Source organism: Macaca nemestrina, chromosome 17 (genome assembly GCF_043159975.1).
Source record: "Macaca nemestrina isolate mMacNem1 chromosome 17, mMacNem.hap1, whole genome shotgun sequence".
NCBI lineage: Eukaryota > Metazoa > Chordata > Mammalia > Primates > Cercopithecidae > Macaca > Macaca nemestrina.
The window spans coordinates 2,290,369-2,306,448 of NC_092141.1; the positions used below are offsets into that span (position 1 = coordinate 2,290,369).

Here is a 16,080-nt window from a genome sequence, read left to right on the forward strand (position 1 = left end):
GGAGTGTTCCTGGGACCCACAGTGGTCATGTTTCTGTCTACAGCTACCTGTCCTAAGAGTGCTGATGGCCTGAGGGGCAGAGCACTGACCCTTGGTGATCACTCCCCGCCTGCCCGGCCATTTCTCCTCCCTGGGCAGCCTCCCAGGCAGGGCCTGTCTCTGGCTGCTTGTTTTCACTTCTCCCTGCACCTTAATTAGGGGTTTCCAAGCAGGGAGGGCCTCTGGGGGAGCCCAAGGCCACAGAGCTGACTTAAAGGGCTAGCTGTGCTCACAGCACCACCACAGACAGAAGAGGAGGACGCCAGGGGACTGGGTAGACCGTCAGCCCTGACAGACCATTGTTCTGCGGGGCAGTCTGCTGAGGGCCAGTCCTGCAGGTACTTTGCTCTTCCAAAGGTCAAAGCCGTTTCACTGGCTGTCTTCTCTTTGGGGTCTCTTGGGCTCTGTCAGTGATCAGGAGAAAGACTAGCCCTGAGGGGCAGGGCAAAGGTTGGCCAGGGTCCAGAAGGGTTAGACATCACAGTCCTCGACTGCCCACCCTCCCAGGAAAGCACCCTCAGGCTGTGGGCTTTCCCCAAAGGTGCAGTTTCGTCCATGTGAACCTTCTACAGGGTCTATACGGTGGTTTTTTTTTTTTTTTTTTTTCTTTTTTGAGACGGAGTCTCCCTCTGTCGCCCGGGCTGGAGTGCAGTGGCAGGATCTCAGCTCACTGCAAGCTCCACCTCCCGGGATTACGCCATTCTCCTGCCCCAGCCTCCTGAGTAGCTGGGACTACAGGCGCCCGCCACCTCGCCCGGCTAGTTTTTTGTATTTTTTCAGTAGAGACAGGGTTTCACCGTGTTCGCCAGGATGGTCTCGATCTAATGACCTTGTGATCCGCCCGTCTCGGCCTCCCAAAGTGCTGGGATTACAGGCTTGAGCCACCGCGCCCGGCCTACACGGTGGATTCTAAAGGTGATAAGGGCTGGGTGCAGTGGCTCACATCTGTAATCCCAGCACTTTGGGAGGCCAAAGTGGGAGGATTGCTTGAGTCCAGAGGTTCAAGACCAGCCTGGGCAAAACAGTGAAACCTTATGTCTATTAAAAACAAAAAACAAAAAACTTAACTGAACGTACGCTTGTGGTCCTGGGTACTCAGGGGGCTGAGGCAGGAAGATGGCCTGAGCCCATAAGATTGAGACTGCTGTGAACAATGATCGCACCACTGCACTCCAGCCTGGGCGACAGACCAAGATCCTGTCTCAAAAAAAAAAAAAATTTTTTTTTAAGGTGATAAGGACGATCCAGAAACCTGCACCAAGACTCTCAACTTGGAGTTGGGCTGGTGGTCCCTGAGTTCTGTCCTGCCGGACAGTGGGGTCCCCCTAGGTAGGGAACGTGGCCCCACACGGCGGCCGGGTGACCGGCCACTGCTTACCAGGAGGGGGGAGACCGGCAGGGGGTCTGAAGGAAGATCTGGTGGGTGTCCCCCTTCACAAGACTCGGCCTGCAAAGCTCGTGCAGGGAGTTAGCACATAGGAGAGCTCTGGTCCGGGAGTGGCAGGCTCGTGCACGGCCGGGGGGAGAGGAGTGGGAGACTGAGTCGCAGGGAGAGGGCAACTGCAGTGGTCGGGGACCACCAGGGAATCCCGAGTCCCGGCATTCTGGGCTGGGGTGGAACTCCGTATAGCCCCGCTCCTATCTCCTCCTTTATGGCCCCGCCCAGCGGGTATCCCCGCCCCCCGCTGACCGATCGGCGATCGATCGCAATGTCTGCGCTCTCCGCGTTCTTCCAGCGCTGTCTTTTTAGTACCACGTGCGCAGGCAAGTGATGGCGGCGCTGGTTGTGTCCCGGGCAGCGGAGCAGGGCGGCCGAAACGGCCCTGGCAGAGGTGGGTGCTGCAACGCTGCGCCCTCCAGACCTCGCATCTCGGGGCGGGGCCCCCAAGTTAGGGATAGGACCGACCCCCTTTAACGGCGGCAGCGTCTTCTCTAGATCCCGCTGTTAGTCGCCTTGGGCCGCTGTCACCAGCTGGGGGTCGCTGTCAGCCGGAGCCCAGGGGTACCAGTCTTTTGCAGCTTTAGGGCGCGACCGAGAGCAGCCCTGAATCCTCAAATCGGAAACTACAGCCTTGCCTTAGCGGGCAGACGGACGCAGGAAGATTGACGGATAAAACGGACTCGACGGGGAGGGAAGGGGCCAGGCCCGTTGCAGCTGGCGTCTTACGAGTGCTCCCTCAGGGAATGCTTTCAGGGAAGAGGCACAAGGTTTCATTCGCCAGGCATTAACTAGGCGCCCACCGAATGCCAGGCCTGCGCTGGGTGCAGGTACTGGGATCAGAGATCTCAGTCTACTGGGGGAATGTTAATGTAAACATATCATAGCTTTGTGATGAAGGAGGAGGTGCCTCCTGGCCCCTGGGACACATTGAAGGGCTAATGTTAGCAGCTCCTACACCCCAACGACCACTAGGGACCTGTCAGAGGAGGATCTGTGATGGGCCTAGGAAGCCTAGGCTGATTGTCCAAGGCTTTCGAAACAACTGACCAAAAACTATAGCAGTGGTAACGTTCAAATCTGGTCTCAGGGTCCCAGCCTGCCAGACTAGATCTCCACTGAACCATCCCCACCGCCGCCCACACGGTGGGTGAAGCCTCAAATCTGGGCGGATCCCTCCTATCATAGTGTGGGGCCTTAGCAGAAGTTGTGGCACACAGTACAGTCTCAATACATATTCGTTGAATAAGTTAATTTCTTGCCTTTTCGTATCCTCAGACTGGCTCCTAAAGAGATATCGGGGTTGAACTAAGCTTAATGTGGGGGCAGGGCATAGTGGCTTACACCTTTAGTCTGAGCACTTTGGGAGGCTGAGGAGGATTGTGTGAGCCCAGGAATTCCACACCAGGCTGGGCAAGATAGGGGGACCCTGTATGCACAAAAAAATTAAAAAATAGCTGTGTGTGGCTGGGCAAGGTGGCTCACACCTGTAATCCCAGCACTCTGGGAGGCAGAGGTGGGCGGATCACCTGATGTCAGGAGTTCAAGACCAGCCTGGCCAACATGTTGAAACCCTGTCTCTACTAAAAATACAAAAATTAGCCAGGCGTTGTGGTGCATGCCTGTAATCCCAGCTACTTGGGAGGCTGAGGCAGGAGAATTGCTTGCGCCCGGGAGGCTGAGGTTGCGGTGAGATGAGATGGTGCCACTGCACTCCAGCCTGGCGGACAGAGTGAGATTCTGCCTAAAAAAAAAGAAAAAGCTGTGCGTCTTGGCAGTGCCTGTAGTCCTAGCTACTGGGGAGGCTGAGGTGGGAGGATTATCGTTTGAGCCCAGGAGGTCAAGGCCGCAGTGGACCATGACTGCGCCCCTGCACTCCAGCCTGGGTGATGGAGTGAGACCCTGCCTTAAAAAATAATAAGCTGAATTGTGGGGAACAGGGTGAGACCAGAGTAAGGGCTGCAGTCTTGCTAAGCGCTACGGTTTCCCCTTTACTCCAGGAGTTGTAATTATGTGTAAACCTGTCTTTGCTAGACTACTGGTCCCTAAGGGACAAGGTCACTTTTCTGTCCTTACTGGTACGTCCACCACCCTGACTCAAGTGTTCTTCCCATCTTTCCTGGCTTAAGAGTAAGGAGGAGCAATGGGACAACTAAGTCAGTGTATGATGTTTATTTCCCTTTTAAATGAGGAGAGGTAAGTGTGAAAGAATTAACCAGTGTGGCCATAGTCAGTGGGATTCGGAGTAAGGAGGGCAGTCTTTTAAGTTAGTATTCATGTTTAATGGTTTGCTTATAGACCTCATATCTAGAAGCTCAAACCTTCAAGGCATCCTCAGGAGGTGGGAGTGAGGAGACATTCTCCCAGGGTGGCTGGGCTGGCTAGACTGACTCTTGGGTTTTCCGCAGGGCTGTTCTCTTTTATTATTATTATTATTATTATTATTAGGGCTGTTCTCTTTTTATTATTATTATTATTATTGTTTATTATTATTATTATTATTATTATTTTTTTTTTTTTTTTTTTGAGACGGAGTCTCGCTCTGCCGCCCAGGCTGGAGTGCAGTGGCCGGATCTCAGCTCACTGCAAGCTCCGCCTCCCGGGTTCACGCCATTCTCCTGCCTCAGCCTCCCGAGTAGCTGGGACTACAGGCGCCCGCCACCGCGCCCGGCTAATTTTTGTATTTTTAGTAGAGACGGGGTTTCACCGTGTTAGTCAGGATGGTCTGGATCTCCTGACCTCGTGATCCGCCTGTCTCGGCCTCCCAAAGTGCTGGGATTACAGGCGTGAGCCACTGCGCCCGGCCCGCAGGGCTGTTCTCTATCAAGGAGCAGTATGTGGACTCAGACTCATTCTTTGCTCCTTAGCCCCCTGGTGTCACCTCTACTCTCCTGAGGAAGAAGGTGAGCCATATTCTATTCATGGGCTCAAGTCTTCCATTCCCAGTAATTTCACAACATGGAAATTATACCGGTTACCTTCTGGCTTAATGAATTGTCTCTACCTTCGGGATGAATTCAGTGAGAACGAAAGCTGGGCCAACCCCCTTGGTGTCTGGATCTGGCCCTTAAACTCGGTGGAGTTAACAGCTTAGCTGGGTCTTGTTACTGAACTCAACTTGGGTCTCCCTGTCCTCACAAAGCAAAGCCAAACACTGACATTGAGATTTGCAGGGAGAGAACAAGCATTTATTGTAAGACGCCAAGCAGGGAGACTGGGCAGCTGAGGCTTAAGACCTAAACTCCCTGATGGCTTGCAAGCAAAGGGTTTTTATTTTTAAAATTTTATTTATTTATTTATTTATTTAGAGACGGAGTCTCGCTCTGTTGCCCAGGCTGGAGTGCAGTGGCGCAGTCCTGGCTCACTGCAAGCTCCGCCTCCCGGGTTCACGCCATTTCTCCTGCCTCAGCCTCCAGAGTAGCTGGGATTACAGGCGCCCGCCACCATGCCCGGCTAAGTTTTTGTATGTTTGGTAGAGACGGGGTTTCACCTTGCTAGTCAGGATGGTCTCGATCTCCTGACCTCGTGATCCGCCCGCCTCAGTCTCCCAGCACTTTGGGATTCCAGGCGTGAGCTGTGGTGCCGGCCACAAAGGGTTTTTAAAGGCTGGGCTGCAGGGGGTCTTTAAAGTGAATTAAGGGCTGGGGAATTTCTGGAAATTTCTTACCTACTTTCTGGCTTCAGTCTGTCTTAGGTCTTACATGACAGCAATTAGTTGGCATTTTTCATCTGGTGGGGGGGTCCTGGTTTCCGAAAAACAACTTAGGGCTATATGTCAAGATGTTATCTTTAGTTCCTATGGGGAACCAGACATCTCATGACTCTGACTTGAGTGACTGTTGTTTATTATCTTCTTGTTTAGCAAGTTACTGACTTCCCTAATTGCTGGTTATAGGGCTAGCTAAGATGCCTGGGACTTTTCTTGAGATGACTCAAAATTTTTTATTTCTATGCTTGAGTAGGGGCACCGACAGACCCTGAAAAGGGGTCCCTATTCCACCTCAGTCTGGCTGCGGCCAAAGACAGACACCAGCTCAGGCCTTATATCCATTCTAGTTCGGGCCCCTCGGGGCCGCGTGGCCAATCAGATCCCCCCTGAGATCCTGAAGAACTCCCAGCTGCAGGCAGCAATCCAGGTCCTGCCTTCCAACTACAACTTTGAGATCCCCAAGACCATCTGGAGGATCCAACAAGCCCAGGCCAAGAAGGGTGAGCCCGTGATCATTGAGCTGGGGTGGGGGTGGAGGGGCTGCCTGGCCCGGATGGGACAGCGTCCCCCTTGCAGCCCCTTCCTAGCCCTCCACCTCTCACGTCTTTGCTCTGTCTCGCAGTGGCCTTGCAAATGCCGGAAGGCCTCCTCCTCTTTGCCTGTACCATCGTGGATATCTTGGAAAGGTGAGGCTTGGGACCCTGGAGAGGAGGCTGAGCCAGGCTGCTCCCACCCCCTATGCTCATTACCCGGGTGGTTAATGCCCTGGTGGCGGGCATTTTTTCCTTCTGGACCTCCGCCGTCCCCCTTTCCCTCCCACAGCCACGCACACACTAAGGGAAAACCCGAAACAAATCTCCAGCTTGCTGAGGCCCTACGTGTCCCTGCAAATCTCTCCTCCCTAAACATTTGGGACAGAGAAAGAAACCAATCCCAGCGTCTTCAAAGCTGCACCCAGAGCAGGTGGTAGGACCCAGGGAGGAACCTGAGAATTCTCCAAGCCGCCCCTGAAATGTGCTGAGTGGTCAGTGAGAGGTCTGCCGGTTGGGGCGCCGGGGGCACCTTTCCCTCGGGCACATTTGGGGAAGTAGAGCAAGGATGGGTTTGGAGCACGGAGTGTCTGGGAGAAGGTATTCAGTTCCTCTACATCCTACCCCTGTCACTCTAAGTTTCTGCAATACAATGAGCCATCCTTGGTGGGGAGGGTGAGAGCTTAGCCATCTGGAACCAGCACAGGAACAGGGGAGGGGAAGGAAGAAAGGGGACGTCATCCCATGCTGGGAACCTCCCACTCCCCTGCTGCCCCATCCCCCTCCCTCCCCTGCTCCCCATCCCCCTCCCCTGCTCTCCCTCCCCCTTCCCTCTTGCCCCCTCCCTATCTCCCCCCTCTGCCTCCCCTCCTGCTTCCTCCCCCTCCCCTGTTCCCCCTTCCCCCTCCCCTGTTCCCCCTTCCCCTCCCCTGTTCCCCCTTCCCCTCCCCTGCTCCCCCATCCCCCTCCCTTGCTGCCCCATCCCCCTCCCCTGCTCCCTCCTCCCCTGCTCCCCCCTGCTTCCCTTGTTGCCCCTTCCCCCTCCCCTGTTGCCCCTCCTCTGCTCCCCCTCCCCCTCCCCTGTTGCCCCCTCCCCTTCCCCTGCTGCCTCCTTCCCCCCACCATCCTGTTACCACAAACTCACTTCCCTGCTCCTACCCTCTTGCCCCTTGGGGATGCTCTCTGGGGCTCAGGCCAATTTGCATACATTTTAATCTATAAAAAATTAAGTGCTCTGGCTGACTCAGATGCTTGGGCTGCATTCTAAGGAGCTAAATAATCTGCTTCTGGGCACAGCCTGATTTGGGGAAGGGGGTGGAGGAGGGGGTGACTAGCAGGAGCTCAACTCTTCCACTGCCACACCCCCAGGGGAAAGATGGGGGGACCCCAGTCACTGAGCCAGGCTCCACACCCCAAGTGTGAGTCTCTTCCAAGGAAGAGGGGGTTCTCCTCCATTCCTAGGGTGAGTTTAGGGGTACAGGGTGTTCCCCACCCACATCTTCCCCACCCACCCCCTCCCCCAGTGATTCTGGCCTGGCAGCAGATCCCACCGCAGTGTTCTGGCCAGAGCCTCCTCTTCCTGAGGCAGGAGGCATGTAGGTGGCGCCATGTGCTGTGGGGGACCTGTGCCTGGGTCCCCCGTCCTGGGCACCAAGGGCCCTGCCTGTGGTGGGGAGGTAGTGGGGGTCCTGCCTGTGGTGGGGAGGGAGTGGGGGTCCAGGCAAGAGGGCCCTGCCTGTGGTGGGGAGGGAGTGGGGGTCCAGGCAAGAGGGCCCTGCCTGTGGTGGGGAGGGAGTGGGGGTCCAGGCGAGAGGGCCCTGTCTATGGTGGGGAGGGAGTGGGGGTCCTGTGGTGGGGAGGGAGTGGGGGCCCTGCCTGTGGTGGGGAGGAAGTGGGGTCCTCTGGTGGGGAGGGAGTGGGGGCCCTGCCTGTGGTGGGGAGGGAGTGGGGGGTCCAGGCGAGATGGGGGCTGTGTGTATCCATACAGCCACACCTACGCCCACGGCAGCCTCAGCGTGAGAGTGAGGACCTTTGCGTGTATGTGCGTGCTCACTGCTCTGGGTGGGTGAGTCAGGGCAGGGGACATCTGTGTTTTGACCCCATGTGTGCCGGACTGAGGGTTGGGGTCCCTCCTGCAGCCTGAGCCTGGGCAGAGGAATGAGGGTCCTCGTGCAGCAACAGTTCCAGGAGCGGTTGCCAGGCTGGGGGAGGTGGCAGCTGTGCCCCTCCTACTCTTTGTTGGCAGAAGTGGCAGCTGCCAACCCAAGGAACTGGAGAAGTAGGGAGAGAGGAGCTGGGCCCTGAGACACCCTCCCAGCATTGGGTCTCTCCCACCCCACTCCCTGTGTCCCTGTCCCACTCTCCGCCCCCCCCCCACAGGTTCACGGAGGCTGAAGTGATGGTGATGGGTGACGTGACCTATGGGGCTTGCTGTGTGGATGACTTCACGGCGAGGGCCCTGGGAGCTGACTTCTTGGTGCACTATGGCCACAGTTGCCTGGGTATGGCGGGACCAGGACACCTGGACAGTGGCGGGGCTGGCAGGGGGGCAGGCTGCACACTCGTCTTCCCCACGGCAGTGGCTTCTTGTCCTGCTTGGAGACACGAGGTCCCTCCTGGTTTCTGGGGTGGCCTCTGCCTGCCTGCTCTGCAGGTACATCTTTCCTTTGGATTTGGTTGCCTTGGCAACTGTGCTCTGTCCCAGATGCGGGTGTTTGAAAGACTGCTGGTCGTAGAGCAGGCCAGGCCCTGGCCGGGTGACAGAGAAGTCCGATTGAGAAGGCGCTTCTTGGGGACCCGTGACCCCCTCTTCTCCTACCCTGCCCTTTTACCCCCAGGCTGAAGCCACTGGGCCTGGTTGCTCAGAGACCTGAGCCTGGGCCGGGCCCTCTGCTGCTCCTGCCTCCCAAACAGCCCCTGAACTCCTCCCTCCCGCAGTTCCCATGGACACCTCGGCCCAAGACTTCCGGGTGCTGTACGTCTTTGTGGACATCCGGATAGACACTACCCACCTCCTGGACTCTCTCCGCCTCACCTTTCCACCAGCCACTGCCCTTGCCCTGGTCAGCACCATTCAGTTTGTGTCGACCTTGCAGGTGAGTGGAACGAGGATCCTCGGCCTCCCGCAGGGTGGACAGCAGCCGCTCTCTGGCTGTTGCTGGATCCCCAGGTGCTCCAGGCTGTTTCTCAGCCCTGGCTCTCCCGCCCCAGCCACTGGCTTCCCTTCCCTCGTCATTCCTACAGGCAGCCGCCCAGGAGCTGAAAGCTGAGTACCGTGTGAGTGTCCCACAGTGCAAGCCCCTGTCCCCTGGAGAGATTCTGGGCTGCACATCCCCCCGACTGCCCGAAGAGGTGGAGGCCGTTGTGTAAGTTAAAAATGGGGGCCAAGTACATCCTAGAGACATGAGCGTATCCTGGGAGGGAGCCTGAGGTTCATCATCCAGGAAAGAAACCAAATCTAATGTTCCTTACCTGCCCAAGGTCACACTGCAAGGTGGGGACCAAACAGGGACCAGACTTCAGGTTTACTGTCGCTTTCTCCATTGCCCAGTCCACCACCCAGAAAGCTGTGCAGGGTGGGGGCAGGAGTCAGAGGGGCTGATGCGGGGGATGAGGGTGGGCTGGAAATGGTGGGAATATAATTGGAGAAGATGGATGGGCACGCCCAGGCTGCAGCCCCATTAATTTACCATCCGGACAGCTAACAAGCAGAAGCAGTGTGTCTCCTGCCGCCTAATTATTTTAGGTAATGGAAATGCTTAATGTTGTGTGAATGCAGCCAGCCTGAGAGCCGACAGCTCCCCCGGCTGGGACCAGGGAAGGGAGCCCTGTTCCTTACTAATGTCTGGGAGGGAGGGGCACTCCCTGGCTCAGTCCCACGTCTGGGACTTCAGAGGCTGTTCCCACAGGCCTGACATCCCTGCCCCTAGACAGGTCCACATCAGGGCCTTCCCCAGCCCAGACCTGGCAGCCCTGCTCCCTGAGCTGCATTCCCCCTGTGCCCGCACCACTCGGTTTCTACCCTTGGGGGCTTCAAAGTGTATGTTGGAGGGAGGGACACCCTGAGTGTTAGCCATTCATCAGAATGAAGTGTGGTCTCCAAGAGGGAGAGAAGGAGCTGCCACAGGCAGGTTATCTTCCACACTCTGGAGTCTGCAGGGCTGGGAAGCTACTGTCAGGGACAGCATGTCTACGGGCACACTTGGTACAGCCTGGGGCTGAGCTTCAGATACACTGCTTCCTAGCTGTTTAATATTAGGCAAGTTTCTTTTTTTTTTTTTTTTTTTTTGAGACGGAGTCTCACGCTGTTGCCCAGGCTGGAGTGCAGTGGCGCGATCTCGGCTCACTGCAAGCTCCGCCTCCCGGGTTCCCGCCATTCTCCTGCCTCAGCCTCCTGAGTAGCTGGGACTACAGGCGCCCGCCACCGTGCCCGGCTAATTTTTTGTATTTTTAGTAGAGACGGGGTTTCACTGTGGTCTCGATCTCCTGACCTTGTGATCCGCCCGCCTCGGCCTCCCAGAGTGCTGGGATTACAGGCTTGAGCCACCGCGCCCGGCCTTAGGCAAGTTTCTTAACATCCCTGAGCCTCAGTTGTATCTTCTGTAAAATAGGTATACTATACGTATCTTGGAGGATGAGTAGATAGGACTGCGTGAACTAATTCACTTCAGGTACTTAGTCTGTGCCTGGTACATAGAAGGCACAAGTCCAATACACAGTAGCTGTTGGCCGGGTGTGGTGGCTCACGCCTGTAATCCCAACACTTTGGGAGGCCAAGGCAGGAGAATTGCATATGTCCAGGAGTCTGAGACCAGCCTGGGCAACATCATGAAACCCTGTTCTCTCCAAAAAAGAAAAGAGAAAGGAAAAGGAAAGAAGGAAAATTGGCTGGGTATGGTGTCCATGCCTGGAGTCCCAGCTCCTCAGGAGGCTTAGGTGACAGGATCGCTTGAGCCTGGGAGGTTGAGGCTGCAGTGAGCCGTGACTGAATCACTCAGCCTGGATGACAGACTAAGACCCTGTCTGAAAAAAACAACAACAACAAAATGAAAATGAGGTAGCTATTGTTGTAACTCAGTAACTGGGCCCAAGAGCTAGTTTGGGCAGAAAGTAGCCGTTGTATGCCCTGCGACCTCATGTACAGCATCGATCAGAGGTCCCCAACCCTGGTCCCATGGCCTGTTAGGAACCCTGCCGCACAGTGGAAGGTGAGGGGTGGGCCAGCCAGCATGACCGCCTGAGCGCCACTCCTGTCAGATCCACCACGGCGTGAGATTCTCGTAGCTCAAACCCTGCCGTGACCTGTGTCTGTGAGGGATCTAGGCTGCATGATCCTTCTGAGATTCTAATGCCTGATGATCTGAGGTGGGACAGTTTCATCCTGAAACCATCCCCCACTCCCACCCGTGTCTGTGAAAAACTGTCTTCCACAGTGCCAGAAATGTTGGTTACTTGAACACTACTGTCCACATCTGTATGGAGCTTGTAAAGGAGAAGCTGTTCCCCAACTTCCAAATGAGGATCTCTAGAACCCCAGGTGGCCTCTGCGTGGCCGGGCTGCTCCTTCACTCTTCCCCAGAAGCTTGGGGTGGGACAGTTCCTCGATTCTGCATTATGTAAATAGAGTCATCCAGTTCAAACTCCTCATCTCACATGTGAGAAAACCAAGGCTCCAAGAGGTGAAATGATGGCTTGTCCCAGTTCACACAGAGTCACAGCACAGCCAGCCGGGAACTCAGTCCTCTGGACTTTTTTTTTTGAGACAGAGTCTCGCTCTGTCACCCAGGTTGGAGTGCAGTGGTACGATCTCGGCTCACTGCAGCCTCCGCCTCCCAGGTTCAAGTGATTCTTCTGCCTCAGCCTCCCCAGTAGCTGGGACTACAGATGCGTGCCACCATGCCCAGCTAAGTTTTTTGTATTTTTAGTAGAGCCGGGGTTTCACCTTGCTAGCCGGGATGGTCTTTATCTCCTGACCTCGTGATCTGCCCGCCTCGGCCTCCCAAAGTGCTGGGATTACAGGCGTGCGCCACCGTGCCCCGCCAGCCCTGTGGACTTCTCAGCCAGCAAGTGCCTCTTCTGCTGCCCCAAACCACACTCACAGCCTCCTTTCCACCCCTGCAGGTATCTTGGAGATGGCCGCTTCCATCTGGAGTCTGTCATGATTGCCAACCCCAATGTCCCCGCTTACCGGTATGAGCTGGGCCGGGCTGGGCTGACCAGCTAGTGTGGGGTGAGACTCCCGCCACCGAGGCCCTCAATGGGCTGCATCCCCATTTCCTGGCCACTGAGCCACCAGCCCTAAGGATCTGAGGCACTCGGGCCCTGGATCTGGGCATTAGCTCCAGGGCTACTGTTGCCTACCCGTCTCCTGGGGTTTCCACTGAGATCCTAAAGCCGCCGTCTCTTGTGTCTGCTCAGCTATGGGACAGGTCTTCCTAATGACAATCCCCGCTCTTGCCTCTGTTCCTAATTACCTGCGTGGGGCCTAAAGGTTCAGGAGCCCACGGGGCTGAGTCAGGAGCTGTGCACAGTCGTAGTCCCCACAGTGGCTGCACTGTGACCCTGACTGCTGCTTTTCCAGGTATGACCCGTACAGCAAAGTCCTGTCCAGAGAGCACTATGACCACCAGCGCATGCGGGCTGCTCGCCAGGAAGCCATAGCCACCGCCCGCTCCGCTAAGTCCTGGGGCCTTATTCTGGGCACTCTGGGCCGCCAGGGCAGTCCTAAGATCCTGGAGGTCAGTGGGCTCAGGACAGCCTCTGGAGGAGGGCAGTGGCTGGGAACACAGCTGGGAAAACCTGTAGGCCACAGGTTCACCTTTGGCTGATTGATTAGGTGACCCCCACCCTGTCTCCCTCTCCCAACAGCACCTGGAATCTCGACTCCGAGCCTTGGGCCTTTCCTTCGTGAGGCTGCTGCTCTCTGAGATCTTCCCCAGCAAGCTTGGCCTACTTCCCGAGGTGGATGTGTGAGTTCCCCCACCTTACCTGCTTGGCTATGATCGGCTAAAGAAACTTAGAAGCTGGGTCTTGCCCATTTCGTCTTAAAGGCTGGAGCCAACAGGAATTGATTCCATGGCCATGGAATTTTAATGTTTACAGAAACCTCCCTGGGAGGGCTAACTGGGTCATCCCTGCTTTGGGACTCTGGGGCTCACAGGCAATGGCACCATCACATTTGTCCTTGTGAGATGCGTTTGAGTGGTGGCTGACACCTGCCCTGAACCAGGTACTAAATTTGGTTCTGGGGGTACTATCACCAGTGAGCTGCCCTGGAAAGCTCATTGTCGGCAGAGGAAACAGGAGAAAACACGCAACAACACGGTATTCCAAACAGCAGTGGGTCACTGTCTTTACTTTAGGATTCATAAAGCCTGTTAATGAATGGGTGTGCTGGGGCACTGTCATGGTCTTCAGCATGCTGCTGGCAGAAGAGGCCCTTCCTAGGGTCTGACCTGGCTTCCCTTTCCAGGTGGGTGCAGGTGGCATGTCCACGTCTCTCCATTGACTGGGGCACAGCCTTCCCCAAGCCTCTGCTGACACCCTATGAGGTAACACCAAGCTCTGGGAGAGAGTGGGCTTTAGACGTGGTTCTCAAAGGCGAGGTCTGCAGTGGAGTGGTGTGGGTGGGCAGCATTTCGCTATGTTCATAGATTCCGGAGTCTGACTGTCTCGATTTCTCCAACGGAGTCACCTCCTAGCTGTGTAGCCTTAGGCAAGGCCCTGAACCTCTCCGAACCACACATTTCCCTTCTGTGGTGGGGGACAGTGTGCCCTTCACAGGCCGTCGTCGTGAGGACTGAATTCAGTAATCCAGGAGCAGAAAAACACTGGCGAATGCTATTGTCCGCTCCCCTCCCCTAGGCGGCCGTGGCTCTGAGGGACATTTCCTGGCAGCAGCCCTACCCGATGGACTTCTACGCTGGCAGCTCCTTGGGGCCCTGGACGGTGAACCACGGCCTGGACCGGCGTCCCCAGACCCCGGGCCGACCCACGCGGGGGAAGGTAGGCGGGGGCTGCCCGGAGGGAGGAGAGACCGCGCCTGGGCACTGGCCGCCTCCCTGGCGACACGAGCCGAGGCCGCCGCCCTGCGACCGCGACGGGAAATGCACAGGAGCGGAGCGGAGGGAAATGCAGGGTCGCAGAAACGAGACCCTGACCAAAGTCTGCAACCTCAGGTGCAGGAGGGGTCCACGCATCCCCCTTCAGCCGTGGCTTGCGAGGACTGCAGCTGCAGAGACAAGAAGGTGGCGCCGCTTGCTCCTTGACAAGCTCCGGGGCCTCAGGTATCCGCCCTTGCTCTGGCTGCGCCCCGCCCTTTGCCGTTGTCATGGGAACGCCTTGGCGCTCCAAGGCCCGCCTTCAGGGTGTTGCGGACTATTGGCTCCGCCCTTTGCATTCTACTTCCGGTCGGGGAAAGACCGCTTCCGGTGCTTCCGTCGCTCCTTGCCGGTCATAATGGCCGCGCAGCGACCCCTGCGGGTCCTGTGCCTGGCGGGCTTCCGGCAGAGCGAGCGGGGCTTCCGCGAGAAGACCGGGGCGCTGAGGAAGGCGCTGCGGGCCCGCGCCGAGCTCGTGTGCCTCAGCGGCCCGCACCCGGTCCCCGACGCCCCGGGCCCCGAGGGCGCCAGATCAGACTTCGGTGAGACGAGCCCTGCTCCGGAAATACGCTCAGTTTTCTCCCTCATGTTTCGTCCCCTCGACACCCCTCAGCATCCCCCACCCTGCGTCCACCCTCATTCCTCCCACCCAGTCCACACCCTTCGTTTCTCGCGGCCCATACCCTCTTGCTCAAACTGCAGCCTGTCTTCCCAGGCTTCCGCCTTCGTCGTCGTCTTCCGCTGTCTCCTGTTCAGGCCAATCCATTCCCCGCCTCTCATTTCCCCCAGACTTTCGCCTCGATTCCCTCTTTTCCTGTCATCTGGAACCCTCCCGCCCTTTCTCATTTCTTTCCTTCCTGGAGCCTCCCATGCCCTAATCCCATCCTCTTTCCCCATACCGCTGTAGGGTCCTGCCCTCCAGAGGAGCAGCCTCGAGGCTGGTGGTTTTCAGAGCAGGAGGCGGACGTTTTCTCCGCATTGGAAGAGCCCGCCGTATGCAGGGGCCTGGAGGAATCCCTGGGGATGGTGGCGCAGGCACTCAGCAGGCTGGGGCCTTTTGACGGCCTTCTTGGTTTCAGCCAAGGGGCTGCGCTAGCAGCCTTTATATGTGCCCTGGGCCAGGCAGGCGATCCCCGCTTCCCCTTGCCACGGTTTATCATCTTGGTATCTGGTTTCTGTCCCCGGGGCCTTGGGTTCAAGGAATCCATCCTGCAAAGGCCCTTGTCATTGCCTTCACTCCATGTTTTCGGGGACACTGACAAAGTCATCCCCTCTCCGGAGAGTATGCAATTGGCCAGCCGATTCCCCGGAGCCATCACCCTCACCCACTCTGGTGGCCACTTCATTCCAGCAGCTGCAGCCCAGCGTCAGGCCTACCTCAAGTTCTTGGACCAGTTTGCAGAGTGAAAGATCAAGAAATGTCTCTGCTCCTACATCCAGCCCCTCTTGGGGTAGCCTCCCTCATCTGTGCCCTCCCAGGGCCCTCCACTGCTGTGAGTGCGCCTCACCAGGACCAGTTAAGAGACAACTATCAATTCTTGAGACCCAAATTATATGGACCCTGCCTTGTATTGAAGAAAAGGGGAGCACAAGGCCTTAATGGACATTGACTTGTGAAACTCAAACATGAAAATGATTGGAAGGCCGGGCGCGGTGGCTCACGCCTGTAATCCCAGCACTTTGGGAGGCCGAGGCGGGCGGATCACAAGGTCAGGAGATCGAGACCACGGTGAAACCCCGTCTCTACTAAAAATACAAAAAATTAGCCGGGCGCGGTTGTGGGTGCCTGTAGTTCCAGCTACTCGGGAGGCTGAGGCAGGAGAATGGCGTGAACCCGGGAGGCGGAGCTTGCAGTGAGCCGAGATCGCGCCACTGCACTCCAGCCTGGGCGACAGAGCGAGACTCCGTCTCAAAAAAAAAAAAAAAAAAAAAGAAAAAGAAAATGATTGGAGAGCCCTGGATTAAGAGGGTGACATGGGGAAGACAGAGGCTGGCACCATGGTGACTGCCACATAATAAAGTGGTGATTTGGATTTTGAGCATCTTTTTCCTGGTACACACACAAACAATTTTATAATGGAAGTCGGTTTCTTGGCCATCTACATGGTCTTCTGGGCAGCACCAAGCAGGGAGATGTTTCCAGTTGTGAGTCCCAGGACAAGCTCCTGCATGGGGGCACATACTCACACGTTATTGGTGGAAGTTTGAAGGCCCAAACTGAAGGGAAGGAGGCCTCGGTGGCACAATCAGGGAGGAATATACATC

The 16,080-nt window shown here is 56.7% G+C and overlaps 1 protein-coding gene across 4 annotated transcripts; it reads left to right on the forward strand.

Annotated features, from left to right (window-relative positions):
• The first annotated feature begins 1,731 nt into the window (after positions 1-1,731).
• LOC105471686 (diphthamide biosynthesis 1) lies at positions 1,732-15,848 on the forward strand. 4 transcript variants are annotated; one of them, XM_071082112.1, is made up of 13 exons: positions 1,802-1,871; positions 5,440-5,686; positions 5,809-5,872; positions 6,009-6,210; positions 8,096-8,217; positions 8,654-8,811; positions 8,960-9,081; positions 11,837-11,905; positions 12,297-12,453; positions 12,584-12,684; positions 13,188-13,266; positions 13,580-14,357; positions 14,723-15,848. In XM_071082112.1, the coding sequence occupies exons 5-13, from the start codon at positions 8,115-8,117 to the stop codon at positions 15,220-15,222; spliced, it is 2,067 nt and encodes a 688-aa protein (XP_070938213.1). In that variant the 5' UTR covers positions 1,802-1,871; positions 5,440-5,686; positions 5,809-5,872; positions 6,009-6,210; positions 8,096-8,114; the 3' UTR covers positions 15,223-15,848. The 4 variants fall into 4 exon arrangements, with proteins under 4 accessions (XP_070938211.1, XP_011722707.2, XP_070938213.1 ...); XM_071082110.1 differs by lacking the exon at positions 6,009-6,210 and having other exon boundaries at positions 1,732-1,871; positions 5,534-5,686; XM_011724405.3 differs by lacking the exons at positions 6,009-6,210; positions 14,723-15,848 and having other exon boundaries at positions 1,733-1,871; positions 5,534-5,686; positions 13,580-13,720; positions 13,894-14,127.
• The last annotated feature ends 232 nt before the right edge of the window (positions 15,849-16,080 follow it).